The 25,873-nt window shown below is 41.9% G+C and overlaps 1 protein-coding gene across 1 annotated transcript in view; it reads right to left on the reverse strand.

The window, feature by feature from the left end:
* The window catches only part of wdr1 (WD repeat domain 1), a 77,904-nt gene that overhangs the window by 14,986 nt on the left and 37,045 nt on the right, over window positions 1-25,873 (reverse strand). Inside the window, exons 7-12 of the mRNA XM_069925990.1 lie at window positions 15,980-16,060; window positions 15,072-15,305; window positions 10,380-10,466; window positions 2,921-3,075; window positions 1,115-1,202; window positions 525-635 (exon numbers count right to left, since the gene is read on the reverse strand). Of these exons, the coding sequence (XP_069782091.1) occupies window positions 525-635; window positions 1,115-1,202; window positions 2,921-3,075; window positions 10,380-10,466; window positions 15,072-15,305; window positions 15,980-16,060 (756 nt within the window). The remainder of the gene's footprint in view (window positions 1-524; window positions 636-1,114; window positions 1,203-2,920; window positions 3,076-10,379; window positions 10,467-15,071; window positions 15,306-15,979; window positions 16,061-25,873) is intronic.

The raw sequence follows: 25,873 nt of genomic DNA on the forward strand, positions 1-25,873 counted from the left end.
TGGTGAATATAGGAGGAAGGGAGAAATGGGGAGAAAAAGTTAATACTTTGGAAGAAACAAAATATCATAAGTTTCTTGTATTTCGATTTTTACTGATTCAGTCAAAAAGAATAGGAACGGACCCGTTGCCTCTGAACTCTGTACTAACCATAAACCACCTACTTGTATGCAAGACTGGAGTATTCTCCTTACATTGCCATCAACTCTTTAGACATTCTACATGTTAACTGTATCAACATGTGATGGGTAACTTACAGTAGCCGTTTAACCCATCAACCTCCATGACGTTCCAATAGGAGAGACCTGCAATCCTGAAAAAACCCTGTAGTTTCACAAGGAGAACATGCAAGCTCCTCACAGGCAGCATGGAAGATCAGAGTTTATGGTGCTATGAACCACTGTGCTACCCTAAATTCGTGATATATAGAATGTTTTTAAATGAATACGAGTTATAAAGTTAAAGAAAAGTTTTCATTAAAGTTTCTGAAACTTTCCCAAAAGAAATGAACAAAAGGCAATCTTACTTTAGTTCCGACAGCCACACTTTCTCCTTGAGGATGAATTGCAACATTTTCTGGTTCGTAACCAAGATTTCCAATTGCAAAAACTTTTTTCTTGTCCTTCATGAGTACAATCTGTGCACATATTTAGTAGCCTCATTATACAAGCTATTGTTTCTAGATTGAACTAATTTTAAGAATCACAAGCTAAATGATCTATTTTCCCAGGTAAAAATATTGCAATAAAATCTTTCATCCCCTCCTCAGCTGGCTCTTTTCTCTCGAATGATAAACAAAGCGAAATTATATTTTAATAACAAATTTCAATTTCTGCCTCGATTAAAAACCATGCAAACTTCAACACTCTATTTGGTAACCATACAAAATAAGTTGCACTTCAACAATGAAGCTCAATTACATTACAAACAAAATACATCTAATCAATTTGAAAAACTATTTAAAAGAATATTATTGGAATAGAGGAAAATGGAAACAGGATTAGGCTATTTACCCCTTAACACTTTTTTCTGGCATTACCCTGCATATTGCATAAAACAATTTGTATTCATTTTTAAATCCCATCATTCACATGGCAGAAACTTGTTCAAAATTACCTGGTCAATGCAAGCTACAACTGTATAGCCACCAGGACCAACTGCCAAGTTTTTGGGTTGGGAATCCAACTTTACTGCATCTTGAGCACTACAAAATGAAATTGTGAGAATAAGAGCAAAGTTTTTCATGTTTTAAAACATCATTCCATCCTGAGCCAAAAATAAACAAATTACAAGACTCTTTCCACTCAGGGAATACAAACGTAGCATCTACACATTCCCTATTGTTGAGATTATGTACAAAAATAAAATTGGTTACTACTTCTGAATTATCCACTCTTCCTGCCCATGCATCATGCAGTCTTTGATAGTTTAACACAAGAAACATGATGAAACTAAAATGCAACTTGCCAAGAAATGTGGCATAAACCACCTGCACGCGATTGGCAATCTTCTTAGTGCATGGAAGCTTAAAATATGCTGGCAAACTCTATCACAAATTTCCTGAACCACTACCAGTAATGTGATCAATGGACTCCTTGTGAAATCCAGAGTTGGAGCATAATGTCAAGGTAGATCGACACTTATACTGGGAAAATCAGGCCAGAGAATTACATCAGACTACATCTGACATAAGGCAATTTATTTTGTTGAAGTAACAGAATTTACTTTATTATTTATCAAAAGAAGTTAGCTTGGATTCTGAAAAGCTGAACTGAATAGAGTGAAATTATGAATTATTGATAGAAGTACTGAGATACAGTGGTAAACTTTGATTACATGCAATCAACCTATCCTCACGTACAGCTTTTAAAATGTTTCACAAACCTGTACTTATCCTGAAACCCTACCAGATTTTCTCTCACCACGGGTACTATTTGACAAAGTATTTCCTGCAGTTTTCATTTGAAATTTTGACATGTTTTTCAATGTGCTATTCTTGCTGATTGCCCAAGCATGTATCAACATATTGTTCAGGTATTTTTGTGGGTGGGGTTTATGTCAAGGAGCCCAATGATGAGAGAAGGTTCTATCATCATGTGTGACATCTGTAATTTGTGAGAATATCATCACACAAACTGGTATAAAGGCAAGTCTCTATGTTCTTCTTATAACCATATAACCATTTACGGAGTGGAAACAGGCCACGTTGGCCTTTCGAGTCCGCACCGGTTCACTGATTTTGTGCGCCCTCTTCGGGCCTTGGTCCCGGTAGATCTTCATTCAATAACGATGGGCGAGTTCAATGCAGGTGGAATCTTATTGAAATTGAAAGCAAGATTGTTGTCCTGGCCTTGGGTGCTGCCTGCAGAGTTTATACACCGGGTTCCTGCCACATTCCAAGGTATGCTGGTGGGTTCATTTCCCTTTTGTAGAGATACAATGTCCTCATCTTGTGAGTATTCCGAATCTAGGAATCCTAACATTTTCTGGATAAGTGAGCAGTGGTTAGCATTACATTCGAAAATAAATAAATTGATGAAATATAAGAGGAAATGTGAGGTGGTGTCTGTGGTTCATTGTCCATTCAGAAATCTGATAGCAGAGAGGGAAAGAACCTGTTTTCTTGCTGTAGGGTGACTGTGCATCAGTGGAAAGGACAGTTTTGCTTATAATTGATGACTCTTTTTGATTCCCATCACAGTCACAAGAAACACTCAATTCCTTTCCTCATCCTGAACAGGGATGTTTTAAAACTCTGACTGATTCTATCTCATTTCAGGTGAAAGAATATAAATACAAATGCTTAATAGTAACAGAAATATTGAAGTCAAAGGAGCAGACTAAGTAAAATGTCATCATTTTGAAAATACAATTCTGGAAAAGGGCAAAATATAGAATTAGAAAATGTAAATCATATCTTACCAGTACTGTTTCTGGGTCAAATTGGTGTAACGCACAGTATCATCCATACCACAACTAACAAGTTCATCTGCATCATTAATCATCATAGATGACACCATATTGGTATGTCCTTTTCCTTCAAAGTCATCATTCTCTCCAGCTGAAGCATCCCAGTAATGTGAGGCCATATTAATCAAGGAAAAGCAAACCAAGAAATTTCACAAGTACACTCAAAACTTGTTATTCCCACATTTTAGTCTAATTTTCCTGAACTGCTCCCATCTGAATGATAGAAAATTAATGGATTCTTATATGATCCAATTAATTCACAAAGCTGAAAATACAGAAAAGCAAATATTATATTTTACATCATTGATCATTTCACCCCCCCCCCCCCATGTAAATAAGTCTAGATCCAAACATTTAAGTTTCAAAATAGTGCATTCATACAAGTTGGGGAAAATTGTCAAGAGTTTGGAGGCATTGAAAAAAATGCTGCTTTTACAGATGCACCTAATGATAATATCAGAAAGGACATTAGAAAGACAAGCTTTTCAAAAAACTGGATTATATAAAGAAAAGGGACAAAACTTAAATTAGCCTGTAAGTATCTTTCTTTGGCTTGGCTTCGCGGACGAAGATTTATGGAGGGGGTAAAAAGTCCACGTCAGCTGCAGGCTCGTTTGTGGCTGACCAGTTGGATGCGGGACAGGCAGACAAGATTGCAGCGGTTGCAAGGGAAAATTGGTTGGTTGGGGTTGGGTGTTGGGTTTTTCCTCCTTTGCCTTTTGTCAGTGAGGTGGGCTCTGCGGTCTTCTTCAAAGGAGGCTGCTGCCCGCCAAACTGTGAGGCGCCAAGATGCACGGTTTGAGGCGTTATCAGCCCACTGGCGGTGGTCAATGTGGCAGGCACCAAGAGATTTCTTTAGGCAGTCCTTGTACCTTTTCTTTGGTGCACCTCTGTCACGGTGGCCAGTGGAGAGCTCGCCATATAATACGATCTTGGGAAGGCGATGGTCCTCCATTCTGGAGACGTGACCCATCCAGCGCAGCTGGATCTTCAGCAGCGTGGACTCGATGCTATCGACCTCTGCCATCTCGAGTACCTCGACGTTAGGGGTGTGAGCGCTCCAATGGATGTTGAGGATGGAGCGGAGACAACGCTGGTGGAAGCGTTCTAGGAGCCGTAGGTGGTGCCGGTAGAGGACCCATGATTCGGAGCCGAACAGGAGTGTGGGTATGACAACGGCTCTGTATACGCTTATCTTTGTGAGGTTTTTCAGTTGGTTGTTTTTCCAGACTCTTTTGTGTAGTCTTCCAAAGGCGCTATTTGCCTTGGCGAGTCTGTTGTCTATCTCATTGTCGATCCTTGCATCTGATGAAATGGTGCAGCCGAGATAGGTAAACTGGTTGACCGTTTTGAGTTTTGTGTGCCCGATGGAGATGTGGGGGGGCTGGTAGTCATGGTGGGGAGCTGGCTGATGGAGGACCTCAGTTTTCTTCAGGCTGACTTCCAGGCCAAACATTTTGGCAGTTTCCGCAAAGCAGGACGTCAAGCGCTGAAGAGCTGGCTCTGAATGGGCAACTAAAGCGGCATCATCTGCAAAGAGTAGTTCACGGACAAGTTTCTCTTGTGTCTTGGTGTGAGCTTGCAGGCGCCTCAGATTGAAGAGACTGCCATCCGTGCGGTACCGGATGTAAACAGCGTCTTCATTGTTGGGGTCTTTCATGGCTTGGTTCAGCATCATGCTGAAGAAGATTGAAAAGAGGGTTGGTGCGAGAACACAGCCTTGCTTCACGCCATTGTTAATGGAGAAGGGTTCAGAGAGCTCATTGCTGTATCTGACCCGACCTTGTTGGTTTTCGTGCAGTTGGATAATCATGTTGAGGAACTTTGGGGGACATCCGATGCGCTCTAGTATTTGCCAAAGCCCTTTCCTGCTCACGGTGTCGAAGGCTTTGGTGAGGTCAACAAAGGTGATGTAGAGTCCTTTGTTTTGTTCTCTACACTTTTCTTGGAGCTGTCTGAGGGCAAAGACCATGTCAGTGGTTCCTCTGTTTGCGCGAAAGCCGCACTGTGATTCTGGGAGAATATTCTCAGCGACACTAGGTATTATTCTATTTAGTAGAATCCTAGCGAAGATTTTGCCTGCAATGGAGAGCAACGTGATTCCCCTGTAGTTTGAGCAGTCTGATTTCTCGCCTTTGTTTTTGTACAGGGTGATGATGGTGGCATCACGAAGATCCTGAGGCAGTTTACCTTGGTCCCAACAAAGCTTGAAAAACTCATGCAGTTTGGCATGCAGAGTTTTGCCGCCAGCCTTCCAGACTTCTGGGGGGATTCCATCCATACCTGCTGCTTTGCCACTTTTCAGTTGTTCGATTGCCTTATATGTCTCATCCAGGGTGGGAACCTCATCCAGCTCTAGCCTTAGGGGCTGTTGAGGGAGCTGGAGCAGGGCGGAATCTTGGACTGAGCGGTTGGTACTGAAAAGAGATTGGAAGTGTTCTGACCATCGGTTGAGGATGGAGATCTTGTCGCTGAGGAGGACTTTGCCGTCTGAGCTGCGCAGCGGGCTTTGGACTTGGGGTGAGGGGCCGTACACAGCCTTTAGAGCCTCGTAGAAACCCCTGAAGTCGCCAATGTCCGCGCTGAGCTGTGTTCGTTTGGCGAGGCTAGTCCACCACTCATTTTGGATCTCCCGGAGTTTGCGCTGAAGATGGCTGCATGCGCGACGGAAGGCTTGTTTCTTCTCTGGACAGGACGGCTTTGTAAGGTGAGCCTGGTGGGCAGCTCGCTTCTTTGCCAGCAGCTCCTTGATTTCCTGGCTGTTTTCGTCAAACCAGTCCTTGTTTTTCCTGGAGGAGAAGCCCAGCCAGCACAGGGAGAGCAGCGGCGGCCCCGGCCCGGGCGAAGGGTAGACGGCGGCGGCCCCGATACGGGCAGGAGCATGGGGGAGACGGCGGCCCCGGCCTCGGTCGAGTGAGGCAGACGGAGGCCCCGGTCCGGGCAGGGAGTGGGAGGCGGTGGCCCCAGTCCAGGCACAGGGTGAACTGCGGCGGCCTCGGCCCCGGTCCGGGCAGTATGGACCGACCTAGGAGGGGAGGCAGGCGCCTCCAGCCCGGGTAAGAAACCTGCATAGGAGAAGGCCACTCCGATATAAAACCTACGACCCAAGGACCTCGCTGCCACGTCCCAGCTTGCTTGGCCACGGCACACGAACCATGGGTGTTAAGGGTGGGGCCAGTACTGCGCGCACTGCACTCCACCTAAAAGCTCCTTTGCGCAGGCCCGAGGACAGGTCCACGTCCTCCCCCTCCACGTCCTCCCCCTCCACGTCCTCCCCCTCCACGTCCTCCCCCTCCACGTCCTCCCCCTCCACGTCCTCCCCCTCCACGTCCTCCCCCTCCACGTCCTCCCCCTCCACGTCCTCCCCCTCCACGTCCTCCCCCTCCACGTCCTCCCCCTCCACGTCCTCCCCCTCCACGTCCTCCCCCTCCACGTCCTCCCCCTCCACGTCCTCCCCCTCCACGTCCTCCCCCTCCACGTCCTCCCCCTCCACGTCCTCCCCCTCCACGTCCTCCCCCTCCACGTCCTCCCCCTCCACGTCCTCCCCCTCCACGTCCTCCCCCTCCACGTCCTCCCCCTCCACGTCCTCCCCCTCCACGTCCTCCCCCTCCACGTCCTCCCCCTCCACGTCCTCCCCCTCCACGTCCTCCCCCTCCACGTCCTCCCCCTCCACGTCCTCCCCCTCCACGTCCTCCCCCTCCACGTCCTCCCCCTCCACGTCCTCCCCCTCCACGTCCTCCCCCTCCACGTCCTCCCCCTCCACGTCCTCCCCCTCCACGTCCTCCCCCTCCACGTCCTCCCCCTCCACGTCCTCCCCCTCCACGTCCTCCCCCTCCACGTCCTCCCCCTCCACGTCCTCCCCCTCCACGTCCTCCCCCTCCACGTCCTCCCCCTCCACGTCCTCCCCCTCCACGTCCTCCCCCTCCACGTCCTCCCCCTCCACGTCCTCCCCCTCCACGTCCTCCCCCTCCACGTCCTCCCCCTCCACGTCCTCCCCCTCCACGTCCTCCCCCTCCACGTCCTCCCCCTCCACGTCCTCCCCCTCCACGTCCTCCCCCTCCACGTCCTCCCCCTCCACGTCCTCCCCCTCCACGTCCTCCCCCTCCACGTCCTCCCCCTCCACGTCCTCCCCCTCCACGTCCTCCCCCTCCACGTCCTCCCCCTCCACGTCCTCCCCCTCCACGTCCTCCCCCTCCACGTCCTCCCCCTCCACGTCCTCCCCCTCCACGTCCTCCCCCTCCACGTCCTCCCCCTCCACGTCCTCCCCCTCCACGTCCTCCCCCTCCACGTCCTCCCCCTCCACGTCCTCCCCCTCCACGTCCTCCCCCTCCACGTCCTCCCCCTCCACGTCCTCCCCCTCCACGTCCTCCCCCTCCACGTCCTCCCCCTCCACGTCCTCCCCCTCCACGTCCTCCCCCTCCACGTCCTCCCCCTCCACGTCCTCCCCCTCCACGTCCTCCCCCTCCACGTCCTCCCCCTCCACGTCCTCCCCCTCCACGTCCTCCCCCTCCACGTCCTCCCCCTCCACGTCCTCCCCCTCCACGTCCTCCCCCTCCACGTCCTCCCCCTCCACGTCCTCCCCCTCCACGTCCTCCCCCTCAAAAGATGCTCACAAACTCAAGCTAGCATGCTGGAACATCAGAACCATGCTAGATAAGACTGACAGCCATCGACCTGAACGTCGGTCTGCACTCATTGCACATGAACTCCTCAGACTTGACATCGACATAGCCGCTCTCAGTGAAGTCCGCCTGGCAGATGTAGGCAGCCTCCAAGAACGCGGCGCGGGCTACACACTCTACTGGTCTGGCAAGCCTTCGGATGAACGACGCCTATCTGGTGTAGGCTTCATGGTCAAGAGCTTCATTGCCTCCAAACTCGAAAACCTTCCGACAGGCCTCTCGGACCGAATCATGTCCATGCGACTCCCACTTCAAAACAAGCGTCACATCACCCTCATCAGTGTCTATGCTCCAACCCTCCAGGCGGAACCAGCAGAAAAGAACAAGTTCTACACCGACCTGCGCAACCTCATCCAACGTACCCCTACAGCCGACAAGGTTGTCATCCTGGGCGACTTCAACGCTCGTGTCGGCAAAGACTCAGAAACCTGGCCAGGAATCCTGGGCAAGCATGGCGTCGGCAAGTGCAACGACAATGGGCGCCTCCTGTTGGAGCTCTGCGCAGAACAGCGGCTTGTCATTACAAACACCCTTTTTCAGCAGAGGGACAGCCTTAAGACCACCTGGATGCATCCCCGATCCAAACACTGGCACCTCCTGGACTACATCCTGGTGCGAGAAAGTGACAAACAAGATGTGCTCCACACCAGGGTCATGCCTAGCGCGGAATGCCACACTGACCACCGGCTGGTTCGCTGCAAGCTCAACCTTCACTTCAAGCCAAAGCCCAGGAACAATAAAGCCCCCAGAAAGAGGTTCAATGTTGGAAAACTGCAGTCAGACGAAGCGAGAGGAAACTTCCAGGCAAACCTCAAAGCAAAGCTCGACGTTGCAACCCGCCTCACGGACCCGTCCCCTGAAACCCTCTGGGATCAGTTGAAGACTACCATACTGCAATCCTGTAAGTAGTACATTATAAACAAGCCCAGAACAGTGAAGGGAAACTTCATCTCAAGCCCTGAACAGGCAAGATTTAGGAAAAGAACATAAGACAATTAATATGGGCGATATGGTTATTGTAATGGTTAACACAACATTGTTACACTGCCAGTGACAAGGATTTGAATCTGACGCTGTCTGTAAGGAGTTTGTAAATTCTCCCCGTTTGTGTGGGGTTCTAAAACAAACCAGGGCTATAGAGTGTAACAGGGTAGGGCACGGGCTTGTGTTACTATGACGTATACCCAAATTTACATCTAAAAATTTCATACAAATTTTGTACAAAAATGCTAGCAACATTTAGAACTACCTGCATTTCCCTGAAACAAGTGCTTAACAAAGGGAGCTTTTTAGGATTGAACATGCAACAGCAGAAGGCTTAAAAGTAAAAATGTCTGTTCACTAGCATTTCTCAGAATGCCCACTACCACCAGTCAATGCATGGTTGAATTCTCTATCACATATTTGGCCAATTTCATCTGAACTATCTGCACCTCATTGGACCTGGGGATTGTACCTCCATTCATTTCAATAAAGAATAGCAAGAGATTAAATTTGCCTTCCTAATTTATATTTTCTTTAAAGTCAAATAATTTAATTGCTTAAAGCATTTTAGTTCTTTGAAGACTAGTAATGTTTTCCTAACCATTTTTGTGGGCATGATTTGTAATTTGGTTTATTTTACAGAATGTTTTGAAGTATGGCTCATTGCCAATGTTCATAATAATTGGATAGATTTGTGTACGAGATTCCTGCAGAGAAAACTGCTCGAGGTACTGTAATTGCTGCCTTCGATCGGAGTTCAGGTCAACTACAGATACTTGTGCCTCATTTTAACAGTTTGCAGGACAGTTCAAGTGTTAGCTGAATCTACAAGGGGTGATGTCAATGGATAACTTAACTTAACTGCAGTGGTTTCAAAGTAACTTGAAATTAATTAACAGGGGAAATACACCAAGTAAAAATAAATAAAAAAACTCTGGAAAAATATGCATACTTATTAAACATTCAGTTCAGATTACGACAAGTTGTTAAAACTCCTGGATATTATTCCTTTCGAATACATTGTGCTGGAAGACTAGCAACTTTACACCCACAAATAATAAATGCTTGAAACTTGACTGAAGCATTCTTCTTACAAGATTGATCTATCGGAGGAGTTTACAATGAAAGTAATAGTTTACTTCACTGTATAATTCAAGGGGATTTAAAAATTAATCTACAAAATAGATTCAAAGAAGATATGGAGAATTTATGTGAAATGCATTATCTATTTCATGAAAAGAGTAATGTTTCAATATCAGGCAGGTCAAACTTGAAAATACAGTGCATTAATAAAGAAGAAAATAAAACAAGTTGCTCTGTTGCCCAAACTAAGTAATGGATAAAATAACAACTTGGAGAAAATAATTCAAAGATTAAACAGAACAGCACGACCCAGAATTACTACTTGAACCTATCCCCTGTTATTTAAAAAAGTTCTCATTGTTATTAAATAGCAAAATTAATTTCTAAAATCTCTATATCCAAACTGACAGTTGCAAGTCCCCCCAAAAATCAAGAATTGGGTAGAACAAAATGGGGATAACACAAATTAGCACCATAAATGATGAAATCAAAATAGGAAATACAGTTAATTAAAGACAACACTGCTGCCACAGGTTGGCAAACTGAATGAAATAAAGAAGCAAACTTATTTTCATCTAATATATTCCAGGCTAAGCAGGTTGATATTTTGGCATGTAAATGGAATATTCAGACCAGCAAAAATATCTGCAACAAAAAAGGATATTTACATGACCATCATGGCTGCCTGAGTAGATTGTTTGTTTCCCATGAGAGTGAATAGTCAAACACTGAATGGACTTGGAATGTCCCTATGAAATAAAATATTAAAACATTGTTTGGAACAGGAGTACAAAAGCATGAAGATAGACAAAAATAATCAATCAATGTGGTTGTCTCTGCAACACAAGCTAACATATAATTGAGGAGCAAGTCAAATTAGTGAAAAAGTCAAATGCAACAAAAGCCTCAAACCTCAGTGTCACAAAATAATGTAAGTACTCTGATCAATTCTAATTATCCACCTATTACTTGAAATATGGTAATAGTCTTTAAAAGATTAATTCTTGTGACACACATAGCTGTGTTCTGAGATTCCAGTAGTTAATTCCAGTTATGTGAGAAACAGCCTTTTAGACCAAGCATAAGCATAATTATCAGAAATATATTGTCAGAAATAATCAAAATGGCCTGGAAGTACATTTAAAAATCTTACAAAATATCTGGTGGTACACCAAAAGCAAACTATTCCAATCTACTAAAGGAGGCACTATTTAAACTACAAAATATTCCACAAAAAAATTATCAATATGCGAAGACATTAAGATGCTAACAACTATTAATATGCCATGAAAAAGTCAATAGATCTTGAACATAATGGAAAGGTCTTTGTCTGTTCAATGTATTGCACATGCACATGATTTTCAAGCTGAAAATGGGGATTCCAGCTCATATTTGCATACATGAAATAGATCTATAGAGGCAATGATGTTCAATGAGAGCCTAAATGTTTTATACTAGAATTTCAATCAGGACCAGGGTTCCGACTGCAGGCTGGTGGATGGTCAGAGCTGGGGTGAAAAAAATAAGGATATGTTTGTGGCCAAAGCAAGGATCAATATTCTTGGTCCCTTTAATTCATTATACTACTGTGTAAAATATAAAAAAGAAAAATTAAACTGTTTGATATTAAATCAGGAGTGGCAATCAACAATTCACAAAATGTGTTAATCCATACCACCAGTGAACGAGGGGTGCTGGATCACTGAATCTTTACAAAAGGAGTTTAAACATGAAAGTATTGATTCACCATATTCCAGATGTAAAATACAAGGATCCACTACAAAAAGAATCAGATAACTCAATACCAAAAGTGAACAAAGTATCTAAACCAGAATAGAATGTAATTCCTCTCCATGTAAATTACTCTTCTATAACAATATTAATATTTGGGGAGAATTTATAAGATTTAGAGTAGGTCACATTCATTCACACATTTTAAAACAGATCTTATTTGAAAGACTGAAGAAATACTGAAGATCTCTGGAGAATGTAAGCACCTTTCACAAGTAGGTGTTAATTGAACTGACTTCATAAAATGAATGACCATTGTTTGGAACTGGAGACCTGATGGCAAGTGGAAGCTCTTTTCAAGGGTTTTGCCAGAGTGCACAGAAAGGTCACTCCTGGATTGTTTACCTAAGATAACAACTTGAGAAGGAAGAACTCCTGTTTGCTGGAGAAGGTGGGGGTTTTGCAAGACAAGTCACATGCTCTCTCTGGAGTTTCAGTTGGAAAAGAGAGAGAGCTTAGTCAACAGCTCAGTCAGTCAGTGTGTGGGACACTGATAAGTAATTGAAAAGTGCAAGCCAGGAAAAACCATTTGAAACTGATGATAGCAAGTTCCAGAGCAGTAGATGGCTGGAAATGCTATGTCTGATGTTTCTCTTGAAATAGGAATGGAACTCGGTGGTAACTTGAAGAAAGAGGTTACCATCTGGAAGACCCTGATGGGGCAAGTTTCATCAACGAGACCCTGAGGTGACTAGTGGTGGTACCTCAGTTGTGGAAATCCTGGAGCAACAAATATCTCTCTGCAAACCCTACAAGAACCTTCCTGAAGTGTAAACATTTACCTTTCAAGCACCAAGCCTGGTGAACTTTATACATGTTAAATTCTGTGCACAGTATGGTGATTGCCTGCAATCAAAGAACTTGAAAGAAGTGAGATTGAACTGTGAACCAAAGAACCTTTCTTAAATCCACACACACACACACACACACACACACACACACACACACACACACACACACACACACACACACACATGCACTTAGAATTAGAAGGGGGTAATTTGGGTTAGTATAGAGTTAAGATTAAAGAGTTAAGTTAAAGTTTGATTCTATTTTCATGTTTGAAGTTGATTAAAAATAACTTTTGTTTTAAAAACCACTAGTCTTGGTGAATGTCTATTGCCGCTGGGTTTTGGGGTCCTTTGAGCTTGTAACACTTCCAACTGCTATTAAATCAAATTTCTTGAGTTTTCTTGGCAGATTTGTGAAGCTTCTACAAAATTAATTTTTTTAACTATAACCAGAAAATATTTTATGCTTTTCTGAACACAAATTAACAAGATTAATTCAAGCCACATCAGCCAAACAGTTATGATGGGATTTGGGCTTTGATATTCTCTGAAGGTCAAATTTTTCTTCACTCTTTATACCTGAAGAGAATTTTGATCAAAATCATTATACTAATAGTAACAGGAACCTGAAGAGGATAGGTTTCTTCATTAATTCAAAGCACAGATCATTTCACAGAAAATAATGAGCTGCAGTACAAAAAATGTGATAATTTATAAAAGAGCATCCAGATTGTTCAATGAAATCACTTGTAATCAAAGTAGCATGCATTAATTTTCATGCATCTGTAAATAAATTGATAGAAGTTTTGGATTAGAAATTTGCAATATTTGATCATATTCAAGTGTGCATTTTAACCCAAGGAAAAAAGTGTGCAGTTTTGGTCACCTAACTGCAGGAAAGATATCAATAGCTAGAAAGAGTGCAGAGAAGATTTACTCGGATGTTTCCTTGACTTCAGGAACTGAGTTTCAGGGAAAGATTAAACAGGTTATGACTTTATTCTCTGGAGTGTAGAAGAATGAGGGAAGATTTGATAGAGTTATTTAAAATTATGAGGGAGATAGAGTAACGTAGATAGGCTTTTTTCACTGAGGGTAGGCGAGTTAGAAACCAGAGGACATGGGTTAAGGGTGAAATTCTTCACAGAGAGTGATGGGAGTGTGGAACGAGCTGCCAGCTTGAAGCAGGCTCAATTTAAACATTAAAGAATTTGGACACAAACTTAGATGGGAGTCGTATTGAGAGCCATGGAGTGGGTGCAGGTCAGTGGGACTGGACTGAAAAATGGTTTGGCACAGACAGGAGGGGGCCTGGGTCTGAGCTGTAATGTTCTATGGTTCTATTATACACCTGGACCTATGTCTTAGGTCCAGGTGAAAGACCATTTCTACTTCCACTATTCTCAAATCCATTTTGAATTACAACCCTCTTTGAATTTAATTGCCACCATTCAACAAGAAACGGCATTTTAAAATCCATGAAAAATATCAACTATTCAAATACAAGGTCTCTTTTTCCCCTTAAACTTACAAAACAAAATATTGTTCAGTGTATTAGACAAAAAACAATTACATTCAAGATACTAACTGAAAACAAGATTGGAAAGGCAAAATCAAGATGGAATCAAACAAGAATAAAAGCAGCTAATTACCTATTTTTTTTGTTATTCCTCCATTTATTTTGCCACATACCCACTTAAACATCCAACATACTTAAGATTCTCCCCCCCCCACCCACCCCCCCAGAATCTTGTCTTGAACACCAGCTTCCAGGACTCTGCACTTCCAATTCTCATAAGGCTGGGAATCACTAAAGTCACAAAACAATTAGGCAGGTTTACAGCACGATTTCCTTCCAGATGGTAAAAGTCATGAGTCTGCTTGAACCATAGATTAGACTGTGCTGGCTCTTATGTTTGATAAATATATGATCAAAAGAACTTGCATTTTAGGGATTGATAATATTCAAATTCTCCACTTTATACAATGGCAGCAAAACCTCTGCAGGGAACAGGTGTTGACTGTAGTAAAATAGCCAGACAGTGCAGAGCAGTGCACTGCATTTGTCATAAAAATCATGGAAAAAATAAAAACATTGAAGGTGTTGGAAATTTGTAATAAAAATTTAAAATGGATAATCTCAGCCAGTCAGATAGCACCAATGGAGAGAGAAGCTCGAACCACATCATTATGTTCGCTGATGACACAACCATGGTGGACCTGATTAGTAAGAATAACGTCAGGATATAGAGATGAGGTGCAGTCACTAATGGACTGGTGCAGAGCCAACAACCTATATCTGAATGTTAATAAAACAAAAGAGATGGTTGTCGACTTTAGGATGACCCGGTGGAAACCACGCTCTGCTGACCATTGATGGCTCCATTGAGGTCGTCAAGAGTATCAAGCTCCTTGGAGTGCACGGTGGAAAATCTCACCTCATCCCTTAATACCAGCTCCATAGCCAAGAAAGCCCAGCAGCGCCTCTTCTTCCTGCAAAGGCTGAGGAAAGTTCATCTCCCACCCACCATCCTCACTACATTCTACAGAGGATGTATTGAGATCATCCTATGCAACTGCATCACCTCCTGGTTTGGAAGCTGTACCTCCTCAGACTGCAAAACGCTGCAGAGGATAGTGAAGTCAGCGGAAAAGATCATGGGGGGCTCTCTTCCTACCATGAAGGACATCTATAACATTCTATTCAGTATGGAAACTTATAGGCAGAAAAAATGAATGCAGGTATTTAATGCACAAATGCTAGCTCGATACCTTGATAACACGGAGAGGCTTGTTGGGATTTGCTTTATCCAGATAGTTAATGTATCCAGAAAGTGAAATACTGAGCAGATGTTTTGGGTGCCACAAACAGCCCAACTGTTGGTCCAGTACATTAGATCCCATGTTAAATGTTGTCATCGCAGTTTTGGCTTCAACATCCCACAACTTAACAGTCTTATCACCAGAAGCAGAAAGAATAAATTTTTCATCATTACTCCAATCAATCTGTTGGGAACAAAAACCACAAATATTAATGCATGATGGTTAAATGAACTATATTAATTGGCTGGCAGTTTAAAAGTTATTTCTAAACCAAGTTATCAACCACATTTCAAACTTGTGGAATAGTTTACTCAATAAATGAAATGCGATATCTAGTGTCAGACATGCTTTCATTGGTGGCTGGTCTTGTCTCAAAGTCAAAAGGTCATGAGATTGACTACCCACTTAAAAGACATGATTGCTATACTAAGTGGAGAACTGAAAAATTGCTGCTATCACCCACAACAGACAACGTCCCATTTTCTCTTGAGTTGATGTTCAATATTCAATCTTCATGTGGTCATATTGACAATTTTTTTTTGCATAAATCTGTATGCTTCGATATTGGGCGCTGCATTTCCTTTCTAACAGAAATTAAATGGTTGTGAAGTACTTTGAACATTTTAAAGTCACCCAAAAAAAAAACACCAAAAAAAAAAAACACCAAAAGTCCTTTTATTTAGATTTCAAAATGTTCTCTTTAAGGAGTTGAGTGATTACAGCAAAATATTAAGCTGCATTAACTAAAGTCAATCAAAATAAGTCTAGAGAGTCAGAAGTATGTGCCTAACAGCAAAAACAACACATCCATATGCAATAAATTTAGTACTATGCTGGCAATGTATTAAGATACTTACAGCATATATACCTCCATTGTGGGCCTGGTCTTGTCCAAGAGAACATTTGAAAGTTCCTTCCTTTCCATCGAAGATAAAAATCTATTTTGAAATTGGACATGGAGGAAAATTACATAAAATAGAATAAAGTAGTGCTCATTAATGTAAGAAAATTGTGTAGGACATATGCATGATTACAAGTATAATAAAACCATTAGTAAAATTCTATTATAGGCAAGAACTATATTTACACTCCTGATGAATGCACAATACAGAAGAGCAACATTTATACAATTGCAAGTGAAATCATACTTTACCATTTGCCATCAATCAGCTAAGTGGAACCAAACACATTTGTCTTTATTTTGGCCACAAACAGGTGAATGATTAAAAAATACCAGAGAATGGGTTCACTCTTTTCTTCAGTAGGAGTGATAAAAGACATGAGGCTGCAATGGCAGTCAAAGTGAGGGAAAATTCTAAGAGCTTCCACATGTACATTAAGAGCAGGATAGTAAGGGACAAAATTGGTTCCCTTGAAGATCACAGTGGTCAGCTATGTTTGAAGACAACAGATGGAGATCTTAATTTTTTTTGGTGTCTGCATTTACTAAGGAAACTGGCATAGAGACTATGGAAGTGAGGGAAACAAGCAGTGAGATCGTGAAACCCATACAATTAAAGAAAAGGACATGCTTGCTAACTTAAAGCAAACAAGGGAGGATAAATCCCCAGCTCCTGACAAGGTATTCCCTTGAACCTTGAGGAAGGATAGTGTAGAAATTGCAAGGGCTCTGGCAAACACATTTAACATATCTTTAGCCATAGGAGAGGTGCCAGAGGATTGGATGGTTGCTCATGTTGTTGCATTGTTTAAAAGGAACTATACATAATCTAGGAAATTATAGGTTCGTGAGCCTTACATCAGTAGTGAGTAAGTTATTGGAAGGTGTTTTGAGAGATCAGATGTAGAAATATTTGGATAGTGACTAATTAGAGATAGTCAACATGGCTTTATGCATGGTAGATCATATTTAACTAATTTTATAGGCATTCGAGGGTCTTAACAGGAATGTTAATGAAGGCAGTGGACTTTAATAAGGCCGTTGACAGCATCCCATATAGGAAGTTGGTCAGGTGTTCATGGTGAGGTAGTAAATTAGACTAGACATTGGCTTTACAGAAGCCAGAGAGTGGTAGTGGATGATTGCCTCTCCAACTGGTGGCCTGTGACTACTGGTGTGCATCAAGGATCAGTGAGGTTTGTCATCAAGATCAATGCACTTCATGATAATGTGGTAAATTGGATCAGCAAGTTTGCAGATGACACCAAGATTGGACATGTAGTGGATCTGGACCAGCTGGAAAAAAAAGTCTTTAAAAGAAAAAATGGCGGATGGAATTTAATGCAGACAAACAAGGTGTTGCTCTTTGGAAGAGCAAACCGAGGAAAGACAAACATGGTAAACTGAAAAGTGTAGGAGAACACCGGGATCAGGAATACAGACTCAATCATTCCAGAAAATGGTATCACAGGTAGATAGGGTAATTAAGAGAACTTTTTTCACATTGGCCTTCATAAATCATAGTGTTCAATATCAGAGTTTAGATATTATGGTGACGTTGTACAAGATATCGCTGAGGCCAAATTTGGAATATTGTGTGCAGTTTTTGTTACCTAACTACAGGAAGAATATCAATAAGATGTAAACAGTGCAGAGGAGATTTAAAATGATGTTGTCAGGATTTGAACAACAGTATAACAGGGAAAGATTAAGCAGGCTAGGTCTTCATTCCCTGGAGCATAGAAGAATGAGGGGAGATTTGATAGAGGTAAGCAAAGTTATGATGGGTGTAGATAGAGTCAATCCTAGCATGTTTTTTTTCTCCCTCTGAGGTGGGAGAGATATATACTAAAGGACATGGGTTAACACTGAAAAGAAACATTCTTCACACAGAGATAGTGGGAGCATGGAACGAGCTGCCAGTTGAATTGGTAAATGCAAACTCAATTTTGGCATTTAAGAAAAATTTGGGTGGGTACATGGATGAGAGGCATGTAGAGAAATATGTGTCACGTACAAGTCAGTGGGACAACGCAGAATAATAGTTTGGCACAAACTAGAAGGACCAAAGGCCTGTTTCAGTGTTCTAGTGTTGTATTTGTACATGTTATCACCATCAAGTCTGACCATGCTCACCTACATAAAGATTATTCCATGCTTCAGTTTATTAGACATTGAAACGTACATCCAATTCTGATAATGGAGCATAAAAAAAATCCCACCTTCCATCTACTTTGGAACTTCTACAGTTTGCCTATCATTCACTGATCCACAAATGATGCCATAGCCTTCACTTCATCTTGTTCCACCAAGAAAACTAGGTTTTATATACCAAAATGTTGTTGGACTTCAGCTCGGCATTCAAAGTGGCATCCCTGAGATGCTGGTGGGTAACCCGTCTTCAATGGGACTCTAATACTCCTCTCTACAATTCGATATTAGAGGTTTTAAGATGGAGAGATTTCAGTTAGTCCAAGTTAGCAGAAGTATCTCAAGCTCCATCACAATGAGCAGTGGTGCTGAGTGGGCTGAGCACATAGCCCTGACTATTCACACTCAGACTTCACTACCTGGTCCAGGTCAAATCAAATCATCATTTGCTGATAATACAATAGTGGTTGGACTCATCAGCAAACACAAGTGGGGAGGTAGACTCGTTACTGTTCCCACACTATTTGATGAGTTAAATGTGGGCAACAGAAAGGAGATGTTTGTGGAGTTCAGGAAGGTGCAGGTCAACCATTCTCCATTGCACATCAATGGCTCTGCCATGAAGAGAGTGAAGAGCATAAAGTTCCAACAGATGATCTGACCTGGACCCACTTTAACTCCTCACCAGTCAGGAAGGCACAGCAGCAATTACATTCTCTAAGGAGGATGACACGTGCAAGACTCATTGCTCCCCCATTAAGTCATCTTTCTACAGAAGCATAATTGAATCATCGTGTGGCATAGAAGATAGAAGGTATCAGTCTGTAAAACCCTACAGAGGGCTGGACAAACCATTGAAAATATGATTGGGATCTCAATCACTCACTCCCCCTATTTTTGACATTTACCAAGAATGTTGTATACAAAAGGCCCAAAGCATTGTTGAGAATTTCTACCATCCATCCTACAAACTTTTTGACCAACTTTCATTGGGAAGGTGGTGCAGGAGCATCAGGATGAATTGACTTTTTTTTCCTCTCTGGCTGTGAGAGGAATCACCTTAGATGTGCATTTGATGCATAAAATGGAGAGCAGGAAGCAGAGACACAGCACTGCTCTGCAGGGTCCTACTACCTGATCCTAATGCCAACAACTCCATTCTGGCTTTAAATGGCCTGTTAAAGGAGCCAAAGTGTTTTTTTTTTAAAAATCCTGTAACAATGGGCTGTTCCCAAGAACAGTGGCACCTGTGCCGGGCAGTAAACCATGAAAGTTGCAGACACTGGGAAGCAAAGTTAAGCATTGATGACAATCCTAGAGGATAGTGACCATAGCAGCATACCAGAGAGGGGCTTAGCAGGTGTTGGACCCACACAGGCTACGGGGTGTTGGTGACTTGTGGGCTGTGGGAGACTGGCTCAGGGAAACCAGGTATCAGAACTGAGATACGAGAGGGTGCTGAGGACAAGAGAACACAAAGGGCCTCAGTGACCAAAGTTTTCCTGGTTGTATAGGAGGTTTGGATCTGGAGTTTGGGTGGTCAATCGTTTGAACTGGAATTGGTGCAGCTACAGAGGCTGTGGGAACACTGGAGGAAAATCCATGGGCACTCAATTTCTCATATTGTTTGGGGCACTGGGCAACAGTATGGATGATCTGTGCCTGCCTTACGACAGACACAAGTTGAAGTATATCATGTATATTACATTTTAATGTATTATTATGTGACATTAAAAGGCATCTTCAAACCTTTACATTTTATCAACTTTGAATTTATATCTTAGTTTATTTGTGGTAATATTTATGTGATGTATTATGAATGCACCATGATCCATAGAAACATTTTGTTTGCAAGAGTCTGATGACAATAAACTTGAAGGATTACTAAGTGTCTTGACAACTCTCGACATCCTGTAAAATTTGATGTTAGTGCTTGTTGCTTGATAATCTGTACTGGCTTCCTGATAAAAGTTTTGATCTTAATATTTTCAGCCATTTAAAACCTTTAAATGACCTTATCCTTCCATATCTTGTTAATATTTGGCATCCTGCATACATTTTCTCTTCAAGCTCTGGCCTCTTAATGAACCATGAATTGAACATTGAACATAAAACCTTACAACACAGTACAGGGCCTTCATATTGAGTCAACATATATTCCTACCAAAAAATAAAGCCAAACCCTTGCTACCTCATAGCCCTCTATTTTTCTTTCATCCATATACCTGTTTAAGAGTCTAACGTTTCAACCTCCACCACTATCCCTGGCAAAGAATTCCAGCCACCCATAACAGTGTTTAAAATTACCCCTGATGTCTCTCCTAAACATCACTCCCTTCACTTTGTACACATGTCCTCTGGTGTTTGCTATTCCTGCCCTGGGAAACAGGTACTGGCTGTCCACCCTGCCATCCCATGGTAATTAGCCCTTCCCCAAATGAACACTTTCTCAATTTGTTTGCTTTAATCCTTGTCCATAGCTAAAGTAAGCTCAGGGAGTGTGGCCATTGTCACCAAAATGCTCCCTCAATGAAAGGTCTGTCACTGAGAACTATAGAACAATTAGAACATAGAAACAAACCACCTCAGCCCCTCCATTTTGTGCCAATCTATTTTATTTCCTAGTCCCACTGACCTGCACCCAGCTCTCCATAGCTCTTCCATCCATGTACCTGTCCAAATTCTTCTGAAATTTTAAAATTGAGCCAACATTCACAACTTCATTCTACAGCCCCACCACTCTCTATGTGAAGAAGTTCTCCCTCATATTCCCCTAAACTTTTCCCCTTTCACCCTTAACCAATTTCCTCTGGTTTGTATCTCACCTATCCTCAGTAGGAAAGCATACATTTACTCAGTCTATCCCTCTCATAATTTTAAATACCTCTATTAAATCTTTCCTCATTCTTCTACACTCTTAACCTTTTTTCTGTAACTCAATTCCTAAGTCCAGGCAACATCCCAATAAATCTTCTCAGCACTCTTTCCATCTTACTGATATGTTTCCTGTAGTTTGGTGACCAAAACTGAACACAATATTGCAAATTTGGCCTCACCAATGTCTTGTACAACTTTAACACAACTTCCCAACTCCTGTACTCAATACTTTGATTCATGAAGACCAATAAGCCAAAAGCTCTCTTTACAACCCTATCCACCTGTGACACCACTTTCAGGGAATTATATCTGTATTCCCAAATCCCTCTGTTCTGCCACACTCCTCAGTGCCCCATCATTTACAGTGTATGTCCTTCCAAAATTCAAAGCCTTACACTTCTCTACATTAAATACATATCACTTTTCAGCACATTTTACCAGCTAGTCTAGATCTATCTGCAAGCTTTGAAAACCTTCTTTGCTGTCCATAATACCTACAATCTTAGTGTCATCTGAAAACCTACCACATTATTATTCAGATCTTTGATATAGAGGAAAAACAACAACGGTCCCAATACAGATCTCTGAAGCACACAACTAGTCACAGGCCTCCAGACTGAGAAGCAATTTTCTACCAATACTCTCTGGCTTCTCCCATCCAGCCAGTCAAATCCAATTCACTACTTCGACATGAATACCTAGCATCTGAACTTTCCTGACTAACCTCCTGTGCAGGACCTTATCAAAGGTCTTACTAAAGTCCACGTAGACAACATCCACAGCCTTTCTTTTGTCAACTTTCCTGGTAACCTCCATAAAAATTAAGATTGGTTAAACAAGACCTATCACACATAAAGCCATGTTGATTATCCCTAATCAGTTCCTGGCTATCTAAATAATTGTATATCTGATCTCTTAGAAGACCTTCCAATAATTTACCTACCAGGCACTAATTTCTAGGATTATTTTAGGAGTTTTTTTTAAATTTTTAAAAACACAATGGAACAACATGAGCTACCCTCCAATCCTCTGGCAAAGGACATTGAAAATATTTGTGCCAGAGTCCCTGCAATTTTTGCACTAGCCTCCCTCAAGAACAGAGGAAATATCTTGTCAGGTGCTAGTGATTTATGCATCCTTATTTGCTTTAAGACTGCAAGCACTTCCTCCTCTAATCTGTATAGGTTCTATGGACTCGCTACTTTTCCCCCTTACTTTACATGACTTTCCATACTTGTTGCCGGAGTGAATACTGATGAAAGAAAAAAGATCTCCCCCATCTTTTGAATCCATACCAAGCCTATCACTCTGATCTTCAATGGGACCTGTAAAAATCCTTAGGATTTTCCTTCACATTGTCTGCTAAAGCAATCTCATGTCTTCTTTTGGACTTCCTTATTTCTTGTCTTTTTTCTAAAAAAAATACTTTGTACCTCATTTGCACCATATTGCCTATATCTGTTACATTCCTCTCTTTCAAACCAGATAACCAATATCCCTCAAAAACTAAGGTTCCTTATACCTTCTAACCTTGCCTTTGATCTGAACAACATACAAACTCTGTACTCTCAAAATCTCACCTTTGAAGGTCTTCCACTCATCTCACACATCCTTGCCAGAAAACAACCGATTCAAACAACATTCTAGATCTTTTCTCTTTTCCTCAAAATTGGCCTTTCTCCATTTTAGAATCTCAGCCCAAGGCCCAGACCATCTTTCTTCATAATTAATTTGAAACTAATGGCATTATGATCACTGGACCTAAAATGTTCCCCTACACATACTTCTGTAATGTCCTTTCTTGTTCCCTAATAAGAGATCCAGTATTGCACTCACATCTAAAGCAATGGATGCCTGGAACATTGAGCTGCCAGTCCTTCCCCTCCTGCAATCAAATTTCACCGATGGCCACAGTCACAATTCTATGTGCCAATCCATGCTCTAAGCTTGACTGCTTTTCCTACAATTCTCATTGTATTGAAATAGATGCACCCAAGAACATTTCCACCACGTTCAACCTGTTGACTTTTAATGATGTGTGCAATATTAACAATCTTTCCCCTCCTCTAACAATTCTGGCATTCTGGGTCCCCTCCCCCTGCAAATCTAGTTTAAACCTACTGGAACAGCACTACAGCAGATGAACAGATTTATTACCCAGTACCATATTCACTATGTCCCCTCCTCTAGTTGGCTTTTCCACATACTGTGTCAGGAATGCTTTGAAAACACACCTGACAAATTCTGCCCCATCTATACCTCTTGCAGTCAGGAGGTGCCAGTCAATATTAGGGAAGTTAAAAGTCCCCATAACAACAGCAGCCTTGTAATTTTTGCACCTTTCCAAAATCTACTTATCTGCTCCTCAGTGCCCTGAGGGCTATTTAGTACAGTGATTGCTCCTTTCCTATTTCTGACTTCCACCCACACCGACTTAATAGGCAATCCCTCTACAGCACCTTCCCTTTTTAGAGCCATATTATCCCAAACCAGTAATGCTACTCTTTCCCCCACCCTCTAATTTCCCATCCTATTTCTTTTAAAAGACCTAAACCCTAGTACCCACATTAGCCAATCCTGTCCTGCAGCAAGCCAAGTCTTGAATGGCCACAACATAATTCTACCCACTGACCCACACTCTAAGCTCATCTTTATTCCTCATATTCCTTGCATTGAAATATACATTTCAACCCCTCTTACTGACTACATTTATGCCTCCTCCCCTTTCTCACAAACTCAACACATTGCATCAAGCTCTCCACCTTCTGCCCTATTCTCTGCATTCACATTCTGGTTCCCACCCCTTGCCAATTTAGTTTAAACCCTCCCCAACAGTTTGAGCAAACCTGCATATTGTCAGCACATTGGTCCCTCTCCAGTGCAGGTGCAGCTGTCCTTTTTGTACACTTCCCCAGAAGTGATCCCCAAATTTGAACCCCTTGCCCTCTGCACCAACTCTTCAGCCACATCCTATTTGAATCTCTGTAGCCATGTTTTCAGCTTCCAAAATGTTAATCTTTGAAATTCCTTGAGTGTTTCTACTACTTATTCAAACTTGTCACCATTGCTTTAAACCCCATACTTTTAACTAATCTTTTGGTTAATTGATTAGACAGCTTTTTAAAATGAGCCTTGGTGCCAACTTTTCCTTTACATACAATTGTTCCTGTAAAGTCACTTGGGCTACTTTGCTACAAACACGTTTTTTCCCCCCCTAAAGTTATAATGATATCATCTTTTCAAAGTTTGTAAAACAAATTTTGCTCAAAACTGAATGTTGTCATCCCAGGTATCTTCAAATTTAATTTAAAAACTGTTCAAAAGTAGTTTTTAAAATTCGTGAAGATGTTAGGAATAAACAAATGCCAATTTCAAGCAGATTCCAGTGATACCCAAGAAACTTAGCAATCAATGTGGGAATGATGCACAGATCTGATGCACATTGTGAAACTACAATTCATTGTGACAGTACAGCAAACTCATGTGCTATTGAGTACTTCTGGCTGTGAAGCACTCATCAGTAAAGTAGGTCATTCCTTAAAAGTTACATTACAGGTTTCAATTGGATGACATTTAAGCTAATGTACTGCCATATTTCCAACTAATTTTCTTACTATAATTGTTTAGTTTGTGAAAACAAGTTGGAAAAAAAAATCAATATTTATGGAACAATAAAGTAAAATGTAGCATCTGAAAGAAGGTCCTTTAAGAAGAGTGGAGATAAATTTTGAAAATGTTTGACATCACAAATACATTTGCGATTGTGATCTTAACATCATATTAACCCACCAGTCCAGCACACATTATTATTTATAGTTCATGATTTTTTGTATATAATGGCAAAGATGTAAATTACAGGGCAATGATAAATGCATAATCACAATGGTGAATATAGTTAAATGGCTATCACCATAAAAGATGAATAAATATTTTAAAAGTTGTTGAGCTCCCCCCACCCCCCCACAAAACTTCACATTGTACAGCGAAATCACTTCTTTAATGTGAATTCAGATAAATAACTGACATTCACAACAGCCTTCTTTTCAGCTCAAGTCGTGCTGAAAAAGCTTATCTTATTACAGTACAATATCAGTTTACTTTCTTCAGGAAGGGAAGTTACCTCAAAGTTAAATAATTCAAATTCAGAAGTACAAACAAGCATGCTTGAGTAATTGGCTGTTTTGAGCTGGAAATACTGTAAGCAACAATACTGAGACTTCAATGCAGAGGGGTGAGGATTTTAAAGATAGCAGAAAGTTCTTTCACTTTTCTCTGTGGTTTACAGAAGGCATCAGGGAAGTCTTTTAGTGTCCCAGGTGATTACAGCTGCAGCTCTTGACCAACTACATTGAAGAGCTGGAACTACAGTTGGATTTGCTCAGGAAAATCCATAATGCTGTTTCATAAACAGGAGCTTTAGTGAAGTGGTCATGCTAATGGAAGAGGCAGCAGATAGCTAGAGTAGACTGGGAATGAACAATGTTCCTGTGGCCATCCCCCTCAGTAACAAGCAATTAACTTCAGATGCTATTAGTTGGAGAAAATGAAAAGGCCTTTTAGAAAAGAGCATCTTCCTTTCTTATGCAAGATTCCAGATGATTGGAAAGTGACCATTGTTTAAGGGCTTCAAGGATAAAGTAGGGAACAAAAACTCAATGTCAGTTACAGCTAAGTTATTGGAGGGGGATTGAGAGATAGGATTTATCTCCATTTGGAAAGTCAAAGGATGGCCAGGGATAAGTAGTATGCCTTTGTGCATGGGAAATCATGTCTCATGAATTTGAGCTAATTTCTTTTTGAAGAGGAAACCAAAGGGATTGAT

The sequence above is a fragment of the Narcine bancroftii genome, chromosome 3, assembly GCF_036971445.1.
Source record: "Narcine bancroftii isolate sNarBan1 chromosome 3, sNarBan1.hap1, whole genome shotgun sequence".
Lineage (NCBI taxonomy): Eukaryota > Metazoa > Chordata > Chondrichthyes > Torpediniformes > Narcinidae > Narcine > Narcine bancroftii.